At 42.0% G+C, this 13,466-nt stretch overlaps 2 protein-coding genes across 3 annotated transcripts; one reads left to right on the top strand and one right to left on the bottom strand.

Annotated features, from left to right (window-relative positions):
- The first annotated feature begins 424 nt into the window (after positions 1 to 424).
- LOC144215815 (lamina-associated polypeptide 2, isoforms beta/gamma-like) lies at positions 425 to 4,561 on the top strand. The gene is made up of 6 exons (XM_077744972.1): positions 425 to 1,098; positions 1,200 to 1,314; positions 1,583 to 1,738; positions 2,214 to 2,323; positions 2,396 to 2,499; positions 3,039 to 4,561. The coding sequence occupies exons 1-6, from the start codon at positions 865 to 867 to the stop codon at positions 3,415 to 3,417; spliced, it is 1,098 nt and encodes a 365-aa protein (XP_077601098.1). The 5' UTR covers positions 425 to 864; the 3' UTR covers positions 3,418 to 4,561.
- Positions 4,562 to 7,064: 2,503 nt separating this feature from the next.
- On the bottom strand, positions 7,065 to 12,414 carry LOC144215619 (uncharacterized). Of its 2 annotated transcripts, none has more exons than XM_077744670.1 (12): positions 12,288 to 12,414; positions 12,009 to 12,051; positions 11,878 to 11,935; positions 10,601 to 11,237; positions 10,371 to 10,529; positions 10,159 to 10,291; positions 9,426 to 9,788; positions 8,928 to 8,997; positions 8,049 to 8,252; positions 7,660 to 7,972; positions 7,481 to 7,597; positions 7,065 to 7,268 (listed from the first exon to the last, which is right to left on the bottom strand). In XM_077744670.1, the coding sequence occupies exons 2-12, from the start codon at positions 12,028 to 12,030 to the stop codon at positions 7,179 to 7,181; spliced, it is 2,166 nt and encodes a 721-aa protein (XP_077600796.1). In that variant the 5' UTR covers positions 12,031 to 12,051; positions 12,288 to 12,414; the 3' UTR covers positions 7,065 to 7,178. The 2 variants fall into 2 exon arrangements, with proteins under 2 accessions (XP_077600796.1, XP_077600797.1); XM_077744671.1 differs by having other exon boundaries at positions 7,065 to 7,265.
- Between the last annotated feature and the right edge of the window lie 1,052 nt (positions 12,415 to 13,466).

Genomic DNA, 13,466 nt, shown 5'->3' with positions numbered 1-13,466 from the left:
CGGAACCAAAATTGACAACCAGGCGGAAGCGGCCATTTTGAAAACATAGCACGCACTGCTCTCTACTGGTCAAAAGACAAGACTGCAGCTCAACATATTGACTCAATACGTCAAAAGAAAATGCAGCAGTGACCGCGTCTTTTTAAAAACAGATTGATTTAATGGCCCTCTAGTGGCTCCCATTTGAGAAACCTGGGGAGAATTTACACATCTTTGACACTGTGAAGCTTGCGTGTAGTAAACAAAAGGGCTGAACGCGCAGCCGCCATTCCTCGTCCTAGTCACAAATGGTGTGCTTGTTGAGCTGTTTTCTCAAACAATATAGATTAAAGCAACCCCCTGTACAGTTTTCCAATATAAACAAAAGCAACTTGTGAAACGCCGAAGACAAAATGTAGTTGTAGTACTTTCTTTCTTTCTATCGGGCGGCTGGGCCTCCGCCGCACAGAGCGTTCAATTCAAGGAGACCCAATCACAGTCTCGCTTACTGACCCCGCTTGGCCAATAGCGAGGCGACAAACTTCCTGGTCGTGCTCCGAAACGCCGATAGACAAGAGACAAGTGGGCCGGTTGAAAGCTAATTGCTAACATCCGTTGGTTGCCATTTTTTGTCTTTCGCTTCTCTCCCCCACGAGGGAAAACGCGTGGAATTATAATAGAAAAATCCAAACATTCCTAAAATACTGAGTTCGGCCGGCTAAACGCGATTCGCGCGGATTTATTTGTCAAAATAAGCGAGAGTCCTGCTAGCATCGGCGGCTAGGCGCCAGTCAATCCTGTTTGACAACAAGGCGCGTTCTCTTTCCTTCCGTTCCGTTATCCGCTAACACTTCCATAACACGATTAGCTATCCCGGGCGAAAAAATGGCAGAATTTCTCGAGGATCCATCGGTGCTCACAAAAGACAAGTTGAAGAACGAGCTGGCGGCAAATAACGTGGTGCTTCCAAGCGGCGAACACAAGAAAGAAGTGTACGTGCAGCTCTATTTGAAAAACTTGACGGTGCAGAACAACAAAAGTAGCCCGCCCGTCGACACTTTCTCAAGCGACGAGGAGCTACCCGCCCCCGTGGTCTCCAACAAAAGCCGCTCGGGGAGAGTGAGTATTACCATTGGAGTGGAACTTGATTTTTTTTTTTTGTGCATCTTTTGTCATTGTGCGCTGATTTAACCGGATCGATCGTTTTGAATGCCTTGCAGAAAGCTACCAGGAAGACGGATAAACCACGCGTAGAGATTGAGGTGACAGATCTCACTGATGATGACCTTAGACATCAACTTGCCAAGTATGGAGTGGACGCAGGACCTATTGAGGGTAAGTAACTGAAGCCTTTTTGACCATTGGACTGTGACGTCAAAGAATCGGAAACATAAACATTCTCTGCTCCCTAAATAAATAGAAGCATGCACCAAAGATAGCTTTCAACACACATTAGTATTCCAGAATATATTTGGGTTTGCCTAAAATGGCATGTGACAATGGCAGGCGCTTGTTTTTCCACCTGTGGAAGGTTTTTAGTAGTGGCCGGCCGTGCATTTCAAACCTATGCCTTCAGTGCTAACCCTTATTTGTCTCTGTGCAGCTTCAACCCGCAAGTTGTATGAAAAGAGGCTGCAGAAGCTTCTGGAGGAATTGGTAGTGGAAGCTGAGGTCCCTGCCGATGTCACCACGCTCCCAAAGGCTGACACCAACCAGAATGGCAACACCAACTCTGATCAATACAGTGACAAGGAAGACGGTGATTATTTTTGATCTTGAAAAAAATGCAGGATATACAGTTGATTATGTCTGAAAAGACAGCAATTTAATGCTAAGTGTTTTAGATGTTTGTGTGCATGGAGTCATCTGCTTTGGCTTCCTTTTGACAGTTATTCACCTGCGCTAATAGAAATGTTCTTCTCTGCTTGTTGTTAATTTAATACATTCAATAATTTTCTTATAATTTTCATTGATCATTTTAAAGGGTTTAGTTGCTAAGGGTTTTTTTGAGGACCATGAAACAAATTAGATAATTTATTTTATTTATAAAATACTACTTTTTATGAAAAAAAGTTTTTGGAATCCATTAATTTCATAAGTAGAAGTACCACCAGGCTATTGAATTTTAAAAAAAATGGTTCTGTGTGAGAGTGAAGGGCCAAACTGAACGTTTTTTTTCTTAATGTTACGCTGCATCACTAAAGCCAAAAAAACTGAAATGTTATGTCTTTCAGAGGAAATTGCCAGCACCGAAACAGAGGCCGTTCCCATCGTGGAGAATCCCGTGCGCAGCCGAGGAAAAACTCCAGTCACCGTGCGAAGCAGCAGCAGAAGACAGACCAAGGTTTGTCCATCTTAATGTGCCGTCACATGTGTGATGTACTGATATAAAATGGCTTCAAATCTGTCTGAACAGGTTGTGGAAGAGATGGCAGTTAGCGAAGGCACTCCAGTGAAGAGCAGCGAGAATGTGGTGGAAGATATTCTTGCCAATGAAATCAACACACCGACAGGCATCAGGTAAAAGACAGTCTTTCTCCTAATCTTCATTTCTTTTTTGTATTAAAGAAAAGTTTGTCAAATTTAAAATGCCCGTAGAAGGAATATAAAAGTAAAATCATTTTTAGTTATTGTGCATTAAAGTTTTGTAAGTATAAAAAGATTGTAAGAAAAAAGAAATTAACATCATTTATATTAATCTTTTGTTTTGAGTTTCTGTGGGTTCAGCTTTGTCAACAGATTTCCTAACTAAAGTAAAAGTGTTTAAACAAATAGGAAAAAGTTAAAATAATAGTTGGTGATAACAAAATGAAGTAATGGAACAAATTCATGACTGTTTTTAATTTCGCTTTTTCAAGACAGTTTCGTTGTTTCATTTGAAATGTTACATTGTTTTACAAGAGAAAAAATGGAATAGAATTTGTGTTAAATGTTTAATTTTTCATCAAAAAAGGTCTTCATTTTGTAAGTAGTTGAATGAATTGTCAGCACAATATCAGGCATCAAGAACTTAACCGAGATTTGACGTCTGAGTTAAATTTATTTTCTTTGACCCACAGCGCCACCTGCAGGCGTCCCATCCGTGGAGCAGCGGGACGGCCTGTAAAGCCCAGCGATTTCTGGCTGGACGAATCCCGCGTGCGTCACAGCGTCTACACCGAGTCCCGCTCCTACTCGGAGTCGTTGTACCGGGGTGGCGGCGACGCGGCGCTGAGCCCCTCCTCGGCCGCCAAAGCCCCAGCCAGGCGCGGGTTCCTGTCCCTCATGCTCAGGTTGGTCGTCTTCTTGGCACTCGTCTGTGGCTTGCTCTACTTGGCTCACCTGCATCTGGACGCGAGCCACCTTAGCGCTCTCGGAGGCCTCCTGGAGGGCGTGCTGGTTCCTCTACAGGACGCAGTCCAGAGAGCCGTCGCTTACCTGGGCCTCGGCGATAAGTGAAAGGTTGCTCCTACCTCGGCCGCGCCCGCCTCCCCTGCCACGACCGTCACCAGCTTCAAACCACTTCTGACAAGAACTAAGTCCGTCCCACCTGGAACAAAAAAAAGAAAGAAAAACATCAGCTTCAACCCACCATGAAGGAATTTGGCAAAATTGGGTTCAAACCACTCTCCATGGGAACTGGCTTTTAATCAATTCTCAGCCAAAAAAATCGTGACTGGCTTCAAACCGCTCTACGCAAGTGGATACAAATTACTTTGGACGCCAGTGGCTTCCGACGGATTTCGATTTACGGCTTAAAAACTTTTCCACTAAAACTGGCATCAAACCTCTTTGGACAAAGCCACTTGGTACAAAAGTGACTTTTTGTTCAAACTGCCAATATTAAAACTGGCTTCCAAGCACACTCAAACTGTTTTATCCTCCCGTCCGTTCCCACCTGGTGGGCGAGGGGAGGGGTTCTTTATCCTTCGACACGAGGGGCAGGCAGGCAGGCAGGTGCTGCCACCAGAGACTGATTTTAATGTCCTCGTATTATTTTTCTAAATTTGTGAATTGTTGTCTTTTTGTGCAAGTAGAATTGAGTGGAGAAGGCCACTTTATCCCTTTGCATGGTTGTAGTCTCCTGGTGGCAATTTTTGTAGTTTTGTGTGTGCACACAATGAAAGGCCGCCGCGCCTAACGTCTCCATAGAGGGTGTCGAGACTTTTGCTAGTCTAGCAGTGTTTTTTAGAGGGGGGGGGGGGGTCGATTTATCTCCCCTTTCGACTCCAGACATGAAGGTTGTTAAGTTGGCGCTCGTAAGTCAAGGTACCTCTGTACTTTATGTAAAATGCTTTCAACTTAGACAGGTTTATTGTATGTTTTATCTTTTTACTTTATGCTTAGTTTCTTATACGTCTTCATCACAAAAGGATTTGATAAAATTCTAATGCATGTGTAGTCAATTTTGCGATATTCTTTGGATAACGATTTGATCCAAAAGTCTCGTTTCAATCTGATTTGTACACATCTAACATATTCAGGGCGATAAGTGGAAAAGCCCTGTATATGTCAACAGAAGTAATGGAAAAAATACAAAGCAATTTCAATATTTTTGACAATTTCAGACATTTGAATAAACATTCTTTTTTTAACAGCACAACTTAAAGAAGGGGATGTCAATTGGTTTTAACGTGCTCTGGTAAATTTCCATTCAGTTGTGCTTAACCAATCAGTAGATTGATCCTGGTTCAAGGCAAGTAATCCTTATCACATACATACGTACGTACGTACATACGTACATACGTACACACGTACACACATACACACATACACACATACACACACATACACACACATACACACACATACACACACATACACACACACACATATACACACATATACACACACACACACATGCACACACATACATATACACATATACACATACACACACACACATACACACACACATACACACACACACACACACATACATACACACAATGTGTGTATGTATGTGTGTGTGTGTGTATGTATGTGTGTGTGTGTATGTGTGTGTGTGTGTATGTGTATATGTATGTGTGTGTATGTGTGTGTATGTGTGTGTGTGTATGTGTCACATACACACATACACACACACACATACACACACATACACACACATACACACACATACACACATATACACACATACACACATACACACACATACACATACACACACATACACACACATACACACACATACACACACATACACACACACATACATACACACACACATACATACATACACTCATGCACACACACATACATACACTCATACACACACATACACACATACACACGTACACACACATACATACACATACATACACACACATACATACACATACATACACACACACATACATACACATACATACACACACACATCCACACACATACACACACATACACACACATACACACACACATACACATACACACATACATACACACACACATACATACACTCATACACACACATGCATACGCGCATGCATACATGCATACATACGTGCTTGCATACATGAATGCATACATGCATGTATGCATACATGCATGTATACATGCATGCTTGCATACATGCATGTATACATGCATGCTTGCATACATGCATGTATACATGCATGCTTGCATACATGCATGTATGCATACATGCATGTATGCATACATGCATGTATGCATACATGCATGTATGCATACATGCATGTATGCATACATGCATGTATGCATACATGCATGTATGCATGCATACATGCATGTATGTATGCATGCATACATGCATGTATGTATGCATGCATACATGCATGTATGTATGCATACATGCATGTATGTATGCATACATGCATGTATGCATGCATACATGCATGTATGCATACATGCATGTATGCATGCATACATGCATGCATGCATGTATGTATGCATGCATACATGCATGTATGTATGCATACATGCATGTATGCATACATACATGCATGTATGCATGCATACATACATGCATGCATGCATACATGCATGCATGCATGTATGCATGCATACATGCAAGTATGCATGCTTACATACATACAGTTGAAATAATTTTCAGGTGGTGCTTTAGCGGCGTGTCTTTTTTTTAGTATACGTTGCTTGGGTTTTAGTGCTCTTTCTGCTTTGTTTTTTGCTCTTGTTTTAAATGGCATTTTTGACCCTTGACTTCCACCCACATAGCTCATCACCTCACTGCCAGGTTTATTGACTGATAACCCATTTTTATATTTTTCTAAAACTTGTGTATCCCCACTTTTTATAACACTTAAAGGGAGAAAAAAAGTTCAGTTTGACTTAACAAGAACTTTCATCTACGGGCAGCTTCCCCACAATGGACGCAATTGTTAAAAGTTATGTGGGTATGGATTTTTAATCGTATTTATGATCAAGTTGGTAATGTGTAAAAAAAAAAAGAAGATAAATAAACGTCATATGTAGCACATGGTATCTTGTTTCATTTTTAAATCTGTCAGTAATCGCAAAAGTCTGGATATTAATAGCCATTCACTAACAGAAATTTCAAACCTATACAAAATTCACTAAGATTAAACGTTTGTATAATTACGTTTTTTTTTTCTATACGATAACGCGATTGGAAATCGGGCTGAGTGCAGTTTTTTTAAGAGGTTAGAAGTGAAAGTAAAAGATCTTTAAAGTCTTACCCATTGGTTGCGGTAGTTTGACGACTCCAGGCAAATGGGAATGGACGTCTATCACCGTCAGTTGCAGTGAGACATGATCAGTCGATGCTAGCCTCCCCAGTTGAAATAGATTGGACATCTATAAATGTGAATGGCAATGAAGCAGCTGCAGGCGTGGAAAAAAAGTCATGTAGTTACATATATTGGTGCAAAGGAACGAAAACCCACTGTGGCCCTTTTTGGAATAGGTTGCCCAACCTGGTCAAGCACCTTCAATTGAAGATGTTATGGGCCTCCTACTGATTAAGAATTGTAGCTTGTGTCCTAATACGTACCTTAGTCCGGCAGTTGAGTTAAGCATCCTGATACAATTTCATATACGGAAAGTTTCTATCTGATTTCTGTTAAAGACTGTGAAAATAGAAATCCTATAAAACAAAAGTAGAATGAAGATAAATGTACAACTTTTATTCAAATGAGAATTTTTAAGAGCAGCAAAACAGATAAAATCCCAAACAGCAATCATTGTTTTCAGGGCGACACACATGCCATCTGTGTACTTTAGAAGGATAAATTAATGAGGGGAGCGTTGTTCTCCTTTTTGTCTTCTGGACTCCACTTGATGAGTGGTGAACTTAAATCAATCAGCTGCTGTAACACAAAAAAAACTTTGAATTAATCATATGTTACTTTTCAACCACAACGATTCAAGCTGAGAACGAGTTCGCAACATAAATTGAAGAAATTTTAAAAAACAAAAACGGCCGACAAAACAACTCAATTCAACACATGGATGGATTTCCGAGTGCTGTAAACATAATAGTTCAAACTTGGCCACGTTACAAAGTGAAAATATTTAGCACCTGCGTTCCGGCACAAGTTTTGCTGTTGTTGCGAATCAAGTCGGGAGTGTTCCTTAGGTCTATGAGCAGTTTCTCCACAGGTTGGGGCTTAAGCACTGGAAGGTCCAGCAGGAGAACCTGAGGACAAGGGGACACATTTAGAAACCATGTCAGGTTGTCCAAAGTGCTCTTATGCCAACCTCTTGTGTGGTGCTTTCTGGCGGGATAATGGCTTCTTTGCTGGGCTCTGGTGGGCGCTCCTCGGTCTCTGGACTATTTGGCCCACTTGGATTTGCAGGAGGCTGCTCCTCACTCTCTGGACTATTTGGCACACTCGGATTAGAAGGAGGCTGCTCCTCACTCTCTGAACTATTTGCGCTGCTCGGTTGGACAGGAGGCTGCTCCTCGCTCTCTGAACTATTTGGCCCGCTCTGATTGGCAGGAGGCTGGTCTTCAAGACAAAATGGTTGGATCTCTACAAGATCTGGCCCATTAGAATCTCTGGGAGCAGGACTACACAGGTAAAAAAAGAAATGTTAACACAAATTCCTTCAAGGAGTCAACCATAACAGTAGAATTGGACAGACACCTTGGAGAGGTCCCGGAGGGGACGTCGATGTCACGGGTCACTTGCTTTCTGGAGGACCTGGAGGCTCGAGGGTGGCTGCCAAGCGTCTGAGCGGCGGTTTGACGTTTGACCGGTGTGGGGAGACCAGAGGGACGCTGGGAATGCAACTGCATGGGCCTGATTACTCCTGTAGGGGGTGACTGCTGGCCGTGTAGTTGGGAAAGGCTAAAGGGAGCGGGAAGAACATAGTTGGTAATCTCATAAGAACCCAACCACAGGGATGTCACCATTAGTACTGTACAATGTCTAATACAGTGGTACCTTTACATATGAGCAGCTCTACCTACGAGATGCTCAAGATACGAGGAAAATCTCGAGCAAATAATTAGCATTAGATACGAGAAAAAATTTGAGATGTAAGAAAGCCAAGTGGCCATGACATGAGAGGCTGTTTAACATTGTAGCTTTTTGCCGCATCTCTTTCATGTATAACAGATATCTACGAGCACTGAGCGGTTACTTCACACAAGTTTCTCCTACATATGGACCAGAAAAAACGCATAACGCGCGGTAATGAAGTATACTTGTGCACACAACACCGATAGCCAATGGCACCCTGTCTTAGAACAAAACTTCTTTACCCACAATCATTACGTATGTAGGTACGAGAAGATCGACATACGAGCTGGGTCCTGGAACGAATTATGCTTGTATGTAGAGGTACCACTGTATATGTAACAATAGTTAGCACGTCTAAAACTTGGCTTATAGTTTGCATTTAACATTAAATGTGAACTTTTAAAAACTGTATCCAATAACAGTTAGTCGAAGCAAATATTGTTTTAACAGCCATTATAATTGAATCAAGCTCCTGTTAGTTAGTCATTTAAAATAACAAACCCTTCCATGCAGGCCACGGACGCGAGCCTCTTGGGTCTTAGCACCTTCGAAAGATCCGGAGAACAAAAACCTTGAACAAAAGAAGAGAAAAGTGTGCGTTTTAATAATTGCTGTAAAAGGTCATCATTTTCATTGATTCCTGTTGAAAAGGCACCATTGAATTGGTAGCCTTCTTCTATAAATTGTGTTTTATGATTTGGATATTTCTTCAAATCATTGATTATGTCATATGGAAGTCAGAATTCTTTTGATTTAATATCAAAATGGATGGAGGAGTAAACTTTTATTTGTGGATGCTGTCAATTCCGGAATGAAATATTTATTTTCCAGTGAGCTTATGTTAGGCTATATGGCAGTATGATTTTTTCAGTTTTAGTTCATGCTCGTGTTGTCTTTTTTTATGATGGGGAAAAAAATGCATGGATGGGTGCCCTGTAAAGCGTTTATGTACAGCTGATGTGAAAATGTTTGAGAAAAACGAGTTGTTATCTTCCTGACCTTGCCCTGATGCTTTTCCGCTGGATGCGACCATCTGATCTTGAGTCGTAAAGTGTCTTTTTATGCTCCGCCCACTTGGAGTCCACGTTGATGCATTGATGGGTGCACCGAGAGTCTTATCCAAAGATGTTTTTGCAGGCGTGATTTGGCGTTGGGTTGGAGTCCTGAGACCCTTGACAGGCTCTGACAACTTTCTGTATTTACTGCTGGCTGAAGACAGCGGCGTCATTGTACGCTCTAAAACCGTTGTGGCACCACCCTTGCTGGAGCGCCGTTTGCTTTGATTGGCGGGCCTGCTAACACCGGGGGCAACCGGGTTGGTTGAAGACCTCAGACACTGGTTCATGGAGGAATTCACTTTACCTGTGAGGAGGACAAAGTTACTAAGATGGCAAACTATGAGCAGTTATCAGCTTTATTTCATTCAAATTGTTTCGATTGATTAGCACTTACCAGGCTATCTGTACTTTCCTGAAAGTGTTACAATGGCTTCCTCATGCCAAAATTTTGAATTCTGACATTTTTTATACATTTAGTATTGTATATGCCAATAAAAGTCATTAAATACTCAATTCAACCATGCTAACAGATATATAAACACTAATTTGCTAATAGTTTCCACTCAGGGAAAAATAAACAGTACCAGGTTTGGATTAGCAGTGGCACGTCATACAACACAATTTCAACATTTTCCGTAGTTATTCATGAGTCAAATAAGCAGCAATGAACAAACCAGCAGACGGGGACAAGGAAAGACTGGAATTGAAGCTGGACACCGAAGACGAGGACGACGACGTGTTGTGTCTTTCTGTCGTCTTTCTGCTTTGAATTGGTGCCACCACAATGCCGGACTTTCTCCTAACCACCTTCAAGTGGAAGACACGACACACACATGATGTTCACTAACCGTTAAAACACCATCAACAAATCGCAATAGTTAGGCACCTTTGTGGGCGGAGCAAAGGTGCGCTTCTTCGCCACTGCGTTGGAGTTGTGAGATGAATTGCTGATGTCGGATACAACGCTGGCGGAAACTGAAACAATATCAGTGCAAGACTTGGTTCGGCCGGCAAAATCGAGACTTGGTTTATAACTTGACACGACCTGGACAAAGAAAAAAGTGTGAGGTCATGGGCTTCTTGACTTGTAGGATGAAAAAAAGACAAAGAACCAACTTTGTTTGGCCGTTGCACTTTGGTTTTTAGGGGCTCAGCGCCCTTGCTGACAGAAGACGAAGTCCTTGGCACGTTGGGCTTGCTAGGCAAGACGCCACTTAGGCCCGCTTTCCCCCGTAGCGGTGCACGGGTCTTGACGCCACCAGCCGGGCTTGCTGAGCTAAGCCGTGTGAAGGCACGAGTAGCCGGAGCGGCGGAGGATCCCGAACTGGAGGCGGCATTTGCTCGCCGCAAGCGTTCCTGGACAGCTGGGGGCAAGTCCTTCATAGGGCTATCCTGCACTAGAAAGGTCTGCCGTTTGACAGGGCTACAATGTCTGAGGGGCGTCGCCAACACGTTGAGTTTGGCAGTGGCGTCTTGGATGAAGTTCTCCTTATCTGCTTCGACTAGGGAAGGAGACCCCTGGGCGGCAGGCTCTTCCTCGCCACTGGGACCCTTGCCACACTGCAGCTGATCAGCTAGCCGCTTAGCCTCTTGGCACACGATTTCAAGCTGGTCACCCGATAGAGGACTCCACTTTACTTGTGCTTCGCCAGACCCTTGCTCCAAGCAGGACACCAATTTGTTGGGCATAGGTTCAACCAGATGGTGGGACATGTCCAAAAAAACGTCATCTTTGTCTTTATCACTCATGGAGCTTCGGATGGAAAACATTGAAAAAGATACGTTTTCAGCCTCAGTATTGACTTACACTTTGCTATTAACCCAACCACCTGTGAGCATTGACACATTACAGTACCTTTCTGACTCTTTCAGTGAAAGTTTAGCATATATGATTGCGTACTCAAATAGATAAAGTTTTGGGGTATCAAATCATTGGTCAATCATGAGTTTGGGGTGCCAATGTGACGAAGTGAGTGTGTGATAAAAAAGGTAAATAAAGGGTAAAGCACTAAGTTGGATAAAGGCCTTAGGAAACCCATGCCTACATTTTCTGAAAAGTTGTCGTGTATGAGAGACATTGTGAGACATTAAGGACAAGAGTAGTCTGAATGAAAAATCAAATATTCATTCAACCCTAACTTTTTCTTTTTAAATACTTCAAAAATTACATACTGTATGTATATCAAGGGTGCCCATGACATAGATAGCGATCTATTGGTAGATTGCCAAGAAACTATCGTAGATCGGCCAGCTACGATTGGTAGAATAGATGATAATAACATTTTTGATGCCTCCCCTCTGTCGATTTCCTTAGCCAGATTCTAATGAATTTGGATTGTCCATACATAATTATACATAACTATTTTTTTCTGAAGAGGAAGGTGAGTTTCTACCTGTCAGGTGAGAGAGAAACATCAAAGTCGAATTTCTCGTCCATTAGAAAAATCACATCTGTGGAGAACACACAAGAATTATTTAATCAGCCTTAGAATGATTTTCTGCATATAAAGAATGTTTGACAGACCGCTGTTAGCTCGATGCTCCATTTCGCCAGTGTTTCTCTAAATCTGTAAATGAGCAATCATAACAATCATAATTTCATTATATTTCTTGTGACGATATCTCAAAATATGGACCTTTTAATCAAACACGACGAGAAATATTAATTGGGTGCCCACACAAGCTAGGTTGAACTGTGGTCTGTTAGTGGATTTACGTTAATATTTCTCACCCCGAAGTAAAACTACAAAATCCAATATCGACATCGAATTCAGCACATTTAACAAATTCAAAAATTACAAACCTTGTTTTTTAGTTTTGAGGAAAGCTATTATAATACGCTTTCTGCTCGAGACTCAACGATTCAAATCTGCTGCACTTGTGGTCACGTTACTATTGCGCTCGGTCATTGGGCAAAAAAAATCGTGACGTCAACGCGTGAAGAAATCTGGGAAATGTAGTTGATGTTAGCTTTTTAGTAATCGTCGCTGTCCAAACCCCCTCCAGTGTGGGCAACTCAGCATTTGTATTTGGATTACACGTTAAATACTTTAGTGTGAGAATTTTTCATCCTTTTTATAGTAGTTTTATAATTTTATTTGAGATATACTTTTAAATGTGATTCAGATGTTTTTATATATGTGAATACAAATCTAAATTGTTTGTGTTTGAATTGGTTGTATTCCTTCTTTTATTTTCTAAACCATCCTCACAAGGGTCCCGGGGGTACTGGAGCCTATCCCAGCTAAATATAGCACACCCTGACACGGTGACCAGCCAATTGCAGGGCACAAGGAGATGGACAACAATTCACGCTCACAACTAGGGGCAATCTATAGTGTTCAACAAGCCCATTCTGCATATTTTGGGATGTGGGAGGAAACCAGAGTACCCATAAAAATCCCACACAAGCACAGGGAGAAAATGCAAACTTCACACAATGAGGACAGACCACCAAAAAGGGCCGCAGATGGTGCGGGATTTCATTCCAACTACACAGAACAGCATCTTTCACCAATCTGGTGTCTTACAATTCTAATCAGTTGATAGCTGATACTGCCCATTTTAGCAGAAACCTCATTGGTTTAGCTCTTTGTGCTGGATCAGTTTGAATACAAACCAGGACCCACAGTGGCCCTTGAGGACCCATTTGGCGACCCCTGCTTTAGACATTAATTCTTCATCCTGCATGGCAAGATCTTGGAATCCATAGTCTACGAAACGTGATCCATGTAATGCTTACACTTGTCAACAAACTCCAAGGTGCCGTGATACTTGCAGATGTGGTTCCTTTTCTGTAACTGTGTCTGTTTCCAGACTAAATGAATGGGATACTCTAGTCTAGACCAATTCCCTATACTAACCCTTTTTCTTGGCGCAAACTCCAACACTTGATCCTTTCAGATGTAATTCCTTGATCCCAATACCTGGAGACCATGACCTTGGTATCCTAGTTCTGATCCCTGTGGACCAGGTCTGCCTG

The sequence above is a fragment of the Stigmatopora nigra genome, chromosome 22 (genome assembly GCF_051989575.1).
Source record: "Stigmatopora nigra isolate UIUO_SnigA chromosome 22, RoL_Snig_1.1, whole genome shotgun sequence".
Lineage (NCBI taxonomy): Eukaryota > Metazoa > Chordata > Actinopteri > Syngnathiformes > Syngnathidae > Stigmatopora > Stigmatopora nigra.
This window is presented reverse-complemented; position numbering and strand designations above follow the sequence as displayed.

Coding starts and splice junctions, on each gene's coding strand:
- LOC144215619 (XM_077744670.1), bottom strand. CDS start 12,030: ATGGAGCATCGAGCTAACAGCG. Junction 10,530..10,600: donor AAGTGCAACGGCCAAACAAA/GTTGGTTCTTTG, acceptor TTCTTTGTCCAG/GTCGTGTCAAGTTATAAACC. Junction 7,973..8,048: donor CCCTCCGGGACCTCTCCAAG/GTGTCTGTCCAA, acceptor TTACCTGTGTAG/TCCTGCTCCCAGAGATTCTA.
- LOC144215815 (XM_077744972.1), top strand. CDS start 865: ATGGCAGAATTTCTCGAGGATCCATCGGTGCTCACAAAAGACAAGTTG. Junction 2,324..2,395: donor GCAGCAGAAGACAGACCAAG/GTTTGTCCATCT, acceptor CTGTCTGAACAG/GTTGTGGAAGAGATGGCAGT. Junction 2,500..3,038: donor AACACACCGACAGGCATCAG/GTAAAAGACAGT, acceptor TTTGACCCACAG/CGCCACCTGCAGGCGTCCCA.